The sequence below is a fragment of the Motacilla alba genome, chromosome 3, assembly GCF_015832195.1.
Source record: "Motacilla alba alba isolate MOTALB_02 chromosome 3, Motacilla_alba_V1.0_pri, whole genome shotgun sequence".
NCBI lineage: Eukaryota > Metazoa > Chordata > Aves > Passeriformes > Motacillidae > Motacilla > Motacilla alba.
Window position 1 is genome coordinate 91455396 of NC_052018.1, and position 12503 is coordinate 91467898.

General features: G+C 42.2%; 1 protein-coding gene across 2 annotated transcripts; it reads right to left on the reverse strand.

Moving 5' to 3' along the window:
• Window positions 1-1731: 1731 nt before the first annotated feature.
• NEK2 (NIMA related kinase 2) lies at window positions 1732-11365 on the reverse strand. Of its 2 annotated transcripts, XM_038134067.1 has the most exons (10): window positions 11229-11365; window positions 10846-11063; window positions 9555-9792; window positions 8781-8863; window positions 8405-8531; window positions 7405-7624; window positions 6417-6471; window positions 6261-6334; window positions 5369-5416; window positions 1732-3864 (listed from the first exon to the last, which is right to left on the reverse strand). In XM_038134067.1, the coding sequence occupies exons 1-10, from the start codon at window positions 11322-11324 to the stop codon at window positions 3641-3643; spliced, it is 1383 nt and encodes a 460-aa protein (XP_037989995.1). In that variant the 5' UTR covers window positions 11325-11365; the 3' UTR covers window positions 1732-3640. The 2 variants fall into 2 exon arrangements, with proteins under 2 accessions (XP_037989995.1, XP_037989996.1); XM_038134068.1 differs by lacking the exon at window positions 5369-5416 and having other exon boundaries at window positions 1735-3864.
• Window positions 11366-12503: the final 1138 nt, after the last annotated feature.

Consider the following 12503-nt stretch of genomic DNA (forward strand, 5'->3'; position numbering starts at 1 on the left):
AATTTACTCTAGTAAACCACAAAACACTAAACATAGGCTATGAATCTTAAACAAAAAAGCAGGAGGCGTGAGAGCACAGGGATCAATAAACCATAGGCCCTGGACCACAGGGATACCCTGTAAGCCATAAACTCCTGGCAATCTGTGGCAAACACTGAAGGCTAAACCATCAACCCCAAGCAATAAGCACTAAAGCTGGGTGAAAACCTGGAAATGCTGCTACTGGTGTTTTACAACTTTCTTTGGAGGTGGAGAACACAACAGAGAACAGTGTGTTCTGGCTGTCAGATAGTGGTTTTGAGAAGTTTTATATACTATTACATCTAGACTCTATTAACACCCTGTGCAGGGGGTACTGGATCTCCGGCACAGCATCGGCTCCACTGATGGCATTGTGGTCCCCCTACATATTTTCCATATCCCTTTGTTGAAATGGGTGGTGAGCAACAGTCAAAGGTCTGCCACAGGTGGAGAAATGCAGATTTACCACTGTAGGGAAGACACTTCTAGGGTACATGGGCCACATTTGCCACAGGGACCAAAGAGATGGAGACTCAGAGGTGGCATCTCCTACTTTTATGAAAAAGCTTGATGGTCCTCTATATTTATGTCTGATTTTCATTAAGTTTCTTATCTGCCCAGCTGGCCAGCACTTTCACACTGTTTAAGTGCTGTTCAACTGGCTGCAGAAGGGACAGGGCATAACTGTTGAAAATCAGGAGACTGGACTGTATTTTTCAAAGATGATGCAACTTCCCCTCCCAGCTATCCTTGATGTTTCTATGCATATGAATCTTCTGCAATTTCAGAGGTGCTTGCAACTAATCATATCATTAAAATTTCTGTAAAAATTAAACAGTAATTAATTTCTTTCACAACATTCCACAGTGCACACCATTGTTATCATCCTGTAAGGCTTAAGCTGTACCATATCCATATGTACACACTTCTCTTCCCTAAGACATTAGTATATCCATCAGCATGATGGCAATATTTTGGAAGCACTCCATAAGCAGTCACCATTTCCATAAATGTTCTATTTGTGAATGTTCTATTTCCTGAATATGTTTGAAAATTGCATCCTGGGCGTGATTTCAATGCTACACACGTTCTATTGGAAAAACAATAACGCCCTTGTAGGAAAACGTGAATTTCAGTATTCCAAAGCAAAAATCCTGAGAGAGAATGACTATTTCCAGGGTGCCTTTTACTATGTTTGACACGTACTGGTAGGAAGTTCTTATTTCAAAAACCTCAATAAATACTGCATTTATCATATTAGAGTGATACTTCAAGAAGATGCTGTAAGGAATACAGTTAAACAGCTTAATGCTACAGTTGTAACCTAAGCTGTTCTCATTTATTACTGCCATTGTGATTGATACAGTTTGCACACTCTGTAGCATTTCGGATTCATAACAGTGTAATTGTTAACCAGGACTTTGATTCAGCTATTTTTATAATGCATGCATAAAAGATGCAAAATGGCAAATCGGAGATAATTATAATTAATTGCACCAGCAAGTACTAAAGCATCCGTAGCCAAAGAAAGTCAGCATCTTGCAACAACGTGCTTAGAACAAACCCGGTAAAAAAAAAGTAAGATATTAGATTTTGAAAGTATGCATAATAGAGGATGTTCTTATAAATGACAAGGCAACAGTGCCATCTTGAGGTTACTAGAGTATTAAAGGAAGAGGAACGCCGCAGACAGTGCCATTTCAAGGCATTTTACTTTTAAATACAGAAACGTGTGTTCCAAGAGAAAAAAAAATGCTCTCAAGCCATTTTCTTACCTTGGTTGTGTTACAGGCAAAGCATTTGTAAATGCCAGCCCTTTCACAAGATGGTTAGAGGGATGGAGCACCTCCCCTATGAGAAAAGATGAAGAGTATTTGGATGGTTCAGCCTGGAGAAGGCTTTGGGTGACCTAACTGTGGCCTTCCCATACCTGGACAGAGCCTACAAGAAAGATGACAGTCTGTTTACAAGAGCGTGTTATGACAAGACGAGGGGGAATGGCTTTTAAGCGACAATAGGTTTAGACTAGATTCTAGGAAGAAGTTCTTTGCTGTGAGAGTGGTGAAGCACTGGAACAGATTGCCCAGAGAAATTATGGATGTTTCTTGGATGGTCCCTGGCAGCGTTCAAGGCCAGGCTGAATGGAGTTCTGAGCAACCTGGTCTAGTGAAGTGTCCCTGTCCATGGCAGAGAGGATGGAACCAGATGATCTGTAAGGTTCCTTCCAACTCAAGCCATTCTGGGACCCTATGAAAATGATCTTTCATGAATCAGTATTAATTTTCTTGGCTACCTGCTTTCCTCCTTTCACTGATACCTGCATTTTATAGACAAAACATTCTTGAATCCTTTGTATTTTTTCCGATTGTACTGACACCACTGTATCTTAGCCATTAATATTTTATGGGTTAAGCCATAAAGATCCATATGAAGGCCAGAACTGCATTGCAATGCAATGCAGTGATTCAGGCACAGAACAGAAAAACCTGAGTGTGCAAACATGGTGACAAAGCAGGGATTTACCCTCCACATATGTGTGAGAAGCTTCAGAAATATGAAAGAATGCAGAGGAAAGCTGCACTGATCCACATGGCACATTCTTACCACACCTACTGCTAGGGAATGACCACCAAAATGTTGGTAGTTTTAGATTAGCAAACAAAATAGTCATGTCTAATTGTTTTAAGCAAAGGTTGTGTTGAAAACAGCAACCACTCCGCAAGCAAATGTTAAGTTCTGCTGGGTTGTTAAGAATCTGCTAGAGCAGATCTGTTGTTGGGTTACACAAGTAATGTTACACAAGTTATTCAAGAAAATAAGGATTTACTATTTAAAGGACAACTGCCCTGCCCCAAAACCCAGATGCTAATACTCTGGATGGTGTCCCATCCTGGACAGCAGTTTCAAGGCAAGGCAAAGAAGGTGTTATTTCAAATGCTCTGTCCTGGCACAGGCCATGTAGGAGGATGGACAAGGCATTCAGCTGCTCAGGCAGAAAGGAATATAAACTCAGATGTTATTCTGAGCCATCCCACACTTTTATGTTTTAGTCAAAACATAAAATTAAAAGTAACCTGCTTTGATAGAGCACTTACTTAGTGGGAAGAGATGCATAAAATCTTCGTGCTCTTTTGTTAAAAAATATTTAAAAGTGCAGAAAAGAAGGCACTGTTTTCCCACACATACAGAATATCAACACTTCCTTTATCAACAACTGTGCATTACATACATTTTAACCTACAGACTGTAAATCTCTGTACATTTTTCACCTGAAAAATTTTTCACATCAGATTTTAAACAAATAATTTATATATATCCAGTCTTTATATATATTTTCAGAAGAGTAAAGTATGGTAAAGTATGGTAAACAGGAGGACCAAAATATTTTTCTTTAATAATACAATTAATTCAGTTTGTTTTATTTGGTATCAAAAGTACCTATTTTCATCATATAGCATCTTATGCATTTATCATAAACTACCTGTCATAAATGAAGAGTTTGTAAAACTGTTAAAATATTTTTTCAGTAGGTTCTAGCTTAAGAGAGGGAGGCACAAGTATCTGCCTATACATTTAATCTTCCTTTCAATGATAAATATCTGTTACATCTGTTACAGTTTCAACGCATGCCCAAGATTTGTCTGCTCTTTAGTTGATAGTTTTTTTCCAGTTCAGCCAGTGCTTGAGCCCGTAGATTTGCAGCATAGAGACGCCTTTTGAGATCAGAGCTTTTCCCTTTGGAAAGGAAATAGTTTTCCATATTATGAGGTACAGCTTTCTCTTCAGTTCCATCAGACTGTGAGTTCTTCTTGGTTGTAGAAAGGGGAAGCAGGAGTGCGTTATCTTAAGAAATCAAAAAGTACTGCATTAGTGCATCTTCCAGCATTTATTGCTTTTAACCCTGATGCCCAATTTGTCATCTAACTATGGCTTTAAGTGATCTAATTAAATACATCTCTGTTAATAGCAACAATTATTTTCTATTTTTTGAGAAAAAAATTGAAAACAAGCCTTTTAAATGAACATGATAATAAGATATATGCCATAGTAGTTTTCAGGGTGCACCACCCAATACCTAAGGAAAGATTAGTTGATTAAGGAAAGAAGGACAGGAATTAAATAAACAGTAACATAAGCCACTTCCAAACAAAAATGCAGAATGAATTTTCAGCTACTGAAAAAAACTTGTCTTTGCTTCACAGCAGGGGCAGACTCAACCTGGCCAGTGGTCTTTGTATTTCAGCCACCTCGTTCCAACTCTATCCTTGTATAAAGGCACTGGGGTACAAATTAGGCTCTGACTTGATGAGTAATGAGTTTAGGTGAATTAAAAATTAACAAGCTACTTTCACTGCAGCCTTCAGAACACAATTTCTCATAGCATATCCTATAGCATGCCACCATCAAAAGGCAATTAATGACTCAAGAGTAGAAAAATTGCCATCAAAAACTGTTATAACAGCTGAGTTGCCTTGCATAAGAGCCAACTTCACAAGGCCCAACTTAAGGTGTGATTTTTATTCAATCAAAGGTCTAACTATTCTAATCTCAACACTGAAGCCTTAATTGTCAATTTATGAGGCTACCGCAAAGATGCAATAAGCAGAATAGAGCAAGAAGGAATTTTAAAAGCCAGTAAATAGCTCAGTGTTCTTTAGCTTCATTAGTGTAAGTCAGATCTGTTTTAACATTACATGGTTCACTAACAATCAGAACATCACTGTAAAAATAGGGCAGTGTCTAGGACACAGTCATAAAAACCAGGATTTTTGGTATTTCATTTTATTGTCAAGTGAACCACCCAATGGACTTCTAGGAGAAATTAGGGATCTAAGAGATGTGTGAGATGTAATCCAGCACTATTTGATATTAATACAGCAATATTTGAGCAACTGAAAACACAAGCAAGCAATCTTAGTACCACTATTGGAGAAACACTTGGTCCATTTGTATAATAGGCATAATTTTAGAAACAGTGTTACAAGAGCACCATGGAATGACATGGAAGAGCAGCAAATCACATGCTCTACAGATATTGCAAAATTTGTGGTCACTTAGCTGCATTATCGAGCTTGAGGTATTAACCACCCAAACAGGTTTTGCCTATCCTCAAAAACTAATATGCCTGGTAAGGTCAAAATATCTTGTAAAGGGGTGGGAAATGCAGAAGAGAACAGAAGTAAGAGCTGAAGCTCATTTGCCATGCAGTTTTAGATGCAACATCAGAAAGCCAAAAGCAAGTTTGTTCTCAAATTCTTTAATGTGTTGATGTCAGACAAGATGTTGAGAGACGGGTGGAATTCTCAAAGTTGACAGAAATGTTAGATACAGCTCAAGGAGCACTCACTTTCTAGGGGCATTTTACTTGTGTCCTTTTCTGCTCTGATAGGCACTTCTTGGAAAAAAAAAAAAAGCTACTTCAGTTTTATTTGCTTTGGAGGCAGTGACATGCTTATCTTGCTTTATCAGACCAAAACTAAAGGAAGAGGGTGTTACTGCATGTTAAAGAGTGTTCACATCTCTTTGTTCTAGAGTACTACTTCTGACCCAGCCCTTCACTATCCCTATCACTATTTAAAAAGGCATTTAGATACTTGAATGTTATTTTTAATAATAAAAAATGGGAGCAATTAACAGATGGTACCCTTATGATAGCAAAGAACAAGCAACCAAGGGCAAAGTGAGTACAAAATACTACTATAAAACACATTGGACTAGAGGTTGCCAGGAAGTGTTTTAGTACATTTTCAAATATGAGTTTTTCTTTCTATAATAGCAGTGTGTATTCTTCATAGTTTATATGGTGCACCCACCAGTCACAGCTGGGTCCCTTGCAACAAATAATATTTCCCATGTTGAATCTTTTGGAAGTTTAATGAAAACTGAATTTATTAGACATGAGCAATTTTATTTAAATTAAATAAATCAAAGGTCTGTTAAAAGACATCCATACATAAAATAAGTGCAACTCTGAGAAAGGTTTGGGTCACCACAAGAGCCTAATTTCTCAGACAGCACAAAACCGCAGTGCAAACAGTGCTAACTCAGGCTTATGGTTGAGCATCACTCATTAAGTCCTTTTGCAAAGCAGAAAATGTCTCTTCTCAACCTTGCAGCCATAACTGGGCTTTGCCTTGCCCCAAGGGGACTGTGCCGAGCACACTGAGCACCAGGGGCTTTCTTCTGGTCACACCACACTACATCGGCCCGTGCAAGCGCCTTCTTGAGTATTTGCATACCTGGACCTTCTGCGCACGTTACCTCCTGCTGCTGCTGCCTCTGGAGACTGCACCTCTTCAGCAAGCTTTCAGCTCTGGTTTGGGAAGAGAAGTTTAAGCTTTTTGTTGTAAGACTGTAGAGCTTCTAATATAGACTATTATAGGTTAGTAAGATACCTAGCAAGTTTGTCCTCTGCCAGTCTCTCGCGAACACTGAGCTCCCGTTCTCTCTCTGGAAGCAGAAATATGGTAGTATGCAGCGTGAACATGTAAATGTTAGAGTGACTGCGCGTGGTGGGCTTCTCTTACAGGGAAAGACAGCAGTAAGAGCCAGTCAGGTGCACCCACACTTCTGATTCTATGGCTCTAAACAAAGGGAACTACTGTGTAGGTACACCTTTATCAATGCACTGATAAAGCACTGACAAGTACTCTGAAATGCCAGGCATGCTTCTGACCCAAACTCTGATGCGTCTGCAACAACGAAGAGATAGCAACTTTCTATTCTGCACATTAACTCATGGCACACGTGACACCAGGTTTAAATATTCATCTATCAGATATTATAATTCGGCTATGATTTAACACCCTGCTTACAACAGCAGCAGCTGTTATTCAGGCTCAGATAAAAAAATACATACGGTTAAAAACTGTATTGCAGAGCCTACTGCATATGCAGAGAGATATTTCATGTGGGCAGGAAATATCAACACTTGAGGACCAGCCATCTATAGACTCACAGGTGGGGAGCAGCTTTTATAAAAGTTTACTCAAAGATTTTTTTCCAGATGAGGCTCACCTTAGATTACATGTTAGAATAGGCAATGTTTACTTACACAGTAGGTGAAAAAGCAACCTACACTGCACAGTACAGACCCCATGTTTCTGTACACTTTCCTAACTGCCACTCATGTTTAATAATCTTCACAAAGCAGATTTCCATATCCAAACTACCAATTCTATCTTAGTAACTTAAAAAAGAAGCTAGTCTAGCAGAGTAAGCCCCGAGCATTCTTAATTTGGTTTCCAGACAATTCTAGTGGTGAATGCAGGACTACAGTATCCTAGTGCATTAAAATGAGGGTTGTGAAAACTGTCTACTTTTTCTTCCTCCAACTGAATCAGAATCCCACTGCCACCCCCTTCCCAAAATGGAATAGCATACGCTCCAGACGTTGTTCTCTCTCTTTAATGGCTTGCTCTCGCTCCTGTAATTGTTGCTCCTTTCGTTTCAGCTCATTTACTACAACATCTGAGAAATGCAGCCTTTCTGGCTCCCATAGTCTCAAGCCTCTTCTATCAGAATTCTGTTTCTGTTCTTCTGTCGCCATATCTTCTATCAAGGGGTGCCGCAGAATGTCTTCAACAGAAGGTCGGCAGTAATCCTAAAGGGAATTAGGAAATGGACAGGCATTACCAACAGGTTCCATCTGTAAGAAGAAACAGTGAGGCCAGAGATTTCCAAGCAAGACCAGCTGAGGTGCTACAAAGTGAAGGAGAGATTGGAGAAAACTGAAGTTATGAAGCTGTAGCACAGGAGGATGATAAAAGCTAAGGGAGAAGGCTGGTAACAGCCTTCAGATCTAGAGCTGCAAGGCTGTGTCTCCCAGCCCAGGGACCTCTCCCTGCAGAGTCAGAAGGGGGTGGGGTGAGCCTGCAGAGGCAGCTGTCAGCAGATTCCTCAGCTAACACTCCGCTGAACAATCCATGCCTGCTGGAGGCTTGGGCGCTTGTTACAGCTTTGTTGCCCCTGCCATGTTCTTCTCAATACCTCCACACTAGCTGTGGGGGAACAAGTTACACATTAGCCACTTAAAGCCAACCCCAAAATGAAGAAAAAAACGCCCCTTCCAGCTCCTAAACACACTGGAACCATTTTAACCCTGAAGTTATAAGGCCTCAATAAGCATGCAATCAGGAAATCCCATGTAAGCCAATATGGAGGCCACCTTTTGGCACCCCGTGACCCTGGCATGACACTTGAGCTGCTGCCTCTGTTTGATGGACTCAGAGCAAACTCCTCCCTCCTTCCTCTACAAGTGACACTGCCAGTGACGAGGTGATAACAGCCACTACTCCAGGTAGGTTTGTTTCATAATTGAGAAGAAAATTTAGTATTACAGTAGCTCAAATTATAGGTGGAAAAATTAGTAATTGGTTCTTACCTTTACATTCAGCATCTCCTTGAGAAGGTCGTTCAGTTCATCTGAGTAACGATATGGTATTCGCCTGACCCTCCCTTCCCTTATCTTTTCTGCCAGCTCCTTTTGGTTAAGAGCAGTAAATGGAGGCCTGAAGAAGAAAATTTTTCTTGGATTCTTTCACTAGTTTTACAGGACTTATTTTCAGGAAAAAAAAGTATCAGACTATGAAAAAAACCTGCAGTCTAGGTTTGTTTTAAGTATCTAATGTCAAGACCAATAATGAAATAAAAATCTAGGACTAATCTCTGAAACCTTCAACCTTCGATCGACAAAAAATACAATCACACCTACATTAGCAGTTATGTTTCCACATTTGTTATCACACTACCATACTTACGAGAGAGCGCATAATTCATACACGATACATCCTAGCGACCAGATGTCAGATTTTTCATTGTATGACAAGTAGTTCATTTGTTCCTAAAGAAAGAGAACAATCTTGGGTTTATTAACAAAGACATGGTTCCACTATGGCAAAATAATCAGCTACTATTGAAACCTGAAATACACCATTATATACTGGAGCAACTTCTAATATTCTATCTTAATTAATATCCATATCTACTCTTACTAGAAGGACTTTAACTATTTGTGGCAGTAATACACTGTAGAAGACTGAAGTGTTGCACCAATCTTTAACTGATGCAACTCTATTTCAGTCAACATTAATCTTTCCCAACAAAGTACCATGTATCAGGGAAATAAGTAATTCCTGCTCTTTTCCACTACAACTTAAAATCCTACCATTAGGAGGTAATTTTATAAGCTCTTTAAGTTAACAGTATGAAGCATAAAAGCTCTCTAACTTCCCTGTTCCTTTTCAGGTACCAATACACTCCAACACCTCTAGCGTCCCAAGAATATAACAAAACTTACACAGTTAAGAGCAACTGTTATTAGAAGGAAGTTGATTATGTGGGGAAGAAAGGAGATGAAAATAACTGCAAAATATCCTTGTCTCCAGAACACACATACTTTATGAAAAAAGTCACCGGCATTTAAGACCAACAAAACTTCATTAAAACCTCCCAAATATTCATGGACTCTGAGACCCACACAGCCCACCTTGTAGCGGCAAAAGGGAAGATAATGTATAGAAGGGAGGTCTTACTGGAGACATGTAGTACGGAGTGCCAACAAATGTCGTGGCAAAGCTGGTGTCATGGTGCAATATCCTAGCCAGTCCAAAGTCTCCAAGTTTCACATTCTGTTTGCCATCTAGAAAGACATTTGCTGGTTTCAGGTCACGGTGCACAGTGACTGCACCATCGCTCCGTCTGTGACACTCCTTCAAGGCCAACGTTAACTGAGTCAACACTCGGAGAATAAAGCTTTCATCCAAGAAATGCCTGGAAAATGAACACATTGTTGAATGGATTTTCTGAACATACATCAGTTTGATTAGTCACTGCCAGTTTTAGTTCCATTACTTTTTAATAGTACTATCATAAAACACCACTCAAATAAGCACTATCAGCAACAGGCATCTTCACATTCTACCTTTAAAACTGACTTTTTTTAAAAAATCACTGCAAATATGTTAGATGACACTGAGGCTTTCATTGCAGAATCCCTGCAGTATTTCCTTCCTCCCCCATACCATCTAAAAAACACACAGCATTTTCACTACTTACAAACATCAATTTGATGCTTTTGTGATGAGATCTGTCCCTTTGATCACTTAAGATAACAATATGTTGTCACTTGTTAATAATGAGCAACATACAATAACAGCCAAAACAGGGCTGATTTTTTAATACAAACTTCCTTAAATGAAAACACTGATGCTGGCAGGCAGCTGCAGAACTGTTTCAGACTATCCTCACAAAGTGAGAGGTGATGTCATGTACTTGTTTGACCTAAGAATGTGAAAACTGACACTATACTTCAGTAGGATGCTAAGTCTAAGATTAGACCAAGGTGAAGACTTAGCAACTTGATGTCTCTCCAAGCTTTACATATAGGCAGATAAAATAGCTTTTCACATTGTGTTCAAAATCACTCCTCCCTTCCACACACTTTGGCGTTCTCATAAATCCCAGGGTCCCAGAAGTTTTACTCATGGGGAAGACCATGCTGCCTGACAAAAAGAGCTATAACCTCTTGGTTTGTGTTTTTAACCCCATTCATAGCCAGAAACCCTCAACAGATTCTGCCTCACAGGAGAGCTCGGGGTTTCTGATTACCACAGCACCAACACGCAATCAGGTGATGCGGTAATAGCACAGTTCCCATCGCTGTAGTAACTTTGTACAAAACCTTTCACATTTGAGAAGAGTTCTCGGGTCCAAAGGTTTAAACCCGAAACTTCTCAGAAGTTACAAAGCAAGTTTCCCTTCTCTCCGGACTGCCCAAGACCCACGCAAGACATTCCCAACACGCCCCGTGCACATTCCACGTGCCTTTCCTTGGCGCACTTGGCGATCAAGCTGGCCAGGTCTCCCCCGTCGCAGTACTCCATGACGATGTACAGGGTGGTGCTGCTCCTGTCGATGATGCGATCGTAGTAGCGCACTATGTTCGGGTGCCGCAGCTCCCGCAGCAGGTTCACCTCCGACACCAGCATCTGCTTCTCCGACTCCGTCATCGCACCGTAGTCCAGCTCCTTCCATACCAAGATCTGCGGAGGCAGAAACACCCTGGCAGTGACCGGGACAGCGGCCGGGGCCGCGCGGCCGCCAGAGCCGCTCGCTCGCGCGTCGCGGAGAGCCGCCGGCACCGGGCAGGGACGCGCTGCGGCAGCGGCAAAGCTGCGCCGCCCTCACCGCCGCCGCTTCCTCCTCACCTTGCCGTCGGCCTTGCGGCGCACCTTGCGGCACTTCCCGTAGGAGCCGGCGCCGATGGTGAGCAGCACCTCGTAGTCGTCGGGGCGGCCGGGCATGGCGGGGAGCGCACGGACCGCGCCGGGCCGCGAGGGCCCCTGCGCTCGCGCTGCGCCGTTCAAACGCACCGCCCCGCCCGCCCATTGGCCGCGCCGCCCGCGCGACCCGCCCGCCCATTGGCTGCGCCGCAGTAAACAGCGCCCGCGAGGCCCGGCGGGTACGGCCGTTACCGCCGGGGGCGGGGCCAGCGTCCGGGGCGGGACCGGACCGCCCCTCGCCCCGCCCCTCGCCCCGCCCCTCGCTCCGCCCCTCGCTCCGCCCCGCCCCGCCCCGCGGCTGAGGGAGGCGCCCTCGGCAGCGTCTCCGGCTGCTTCTCTTTCTTTTCCCCGAGTTTTGCCCTTTCACGTTTTTCTTCCCTTTCCTTTCTTTTCCTTCCTTTGTTCTTGGTTAGACAAATCACCGGGGCTGCAGGTATCATTAAGTCACATATTCATAGCCCCTCAGGAAGGGGCGGGTTTTTGCCAAAAAATTAATAGTAAATCATCACCTTTCCTAAAATGCTTACATCTCTTGGATAAATAACGATAGGTAATTTCGCTGTTCAAAAAAACTTAAGCTGTTTAAAAGAATGTAAATCTAGTCTGGATTTATTGCAGTCTACAGCTTCTTCGTGAGGAGAAGAGGAGGGGCAGGCCCTGTTCTGTGCTCTGTGGTGACAGTGACAGGACCTGAGGGAATGGCCTGCAGCTGAGTCAGGGGAAGCTTAGGCTGGGTATTAGGAAAAGGTTCTTCACCCAGAGGGTTCCAGTGGGCCACTAGAGCAGGCTCCCAAGGGAAATGGTTACAGCACCAGCCTCATGGAGCTGCAAAAGTGTTTGGGCAAAGCTCTCAGGCACATGGTGTGACTTCTGGGTTGTCCTGTGCAGGCCAGGAGTTGGACTCAAAGATCCTTGTGGGTCCCTTCCAACTCAGCATGTTCTGTAAAAATCGTCTTTTAAAACCAGTGTACAAAATTTCTTCAAAAAATTTTCTTCAAAAGTTCGCTGATGAATAACTACCAAAGTCATGGCAGCTTTCCTCTCCCACCACTTATGAACACCCATGCTACATCATACACAAACCACCCTCTGAAAACACACCAAAGAATGTGATGGCTTAAAATGTAAAATGTGGCAAATGCAAACTGTGGGTCCACATCCAAACGTTGAGCCAGCAATTACTGTGGTTACATTAAATGG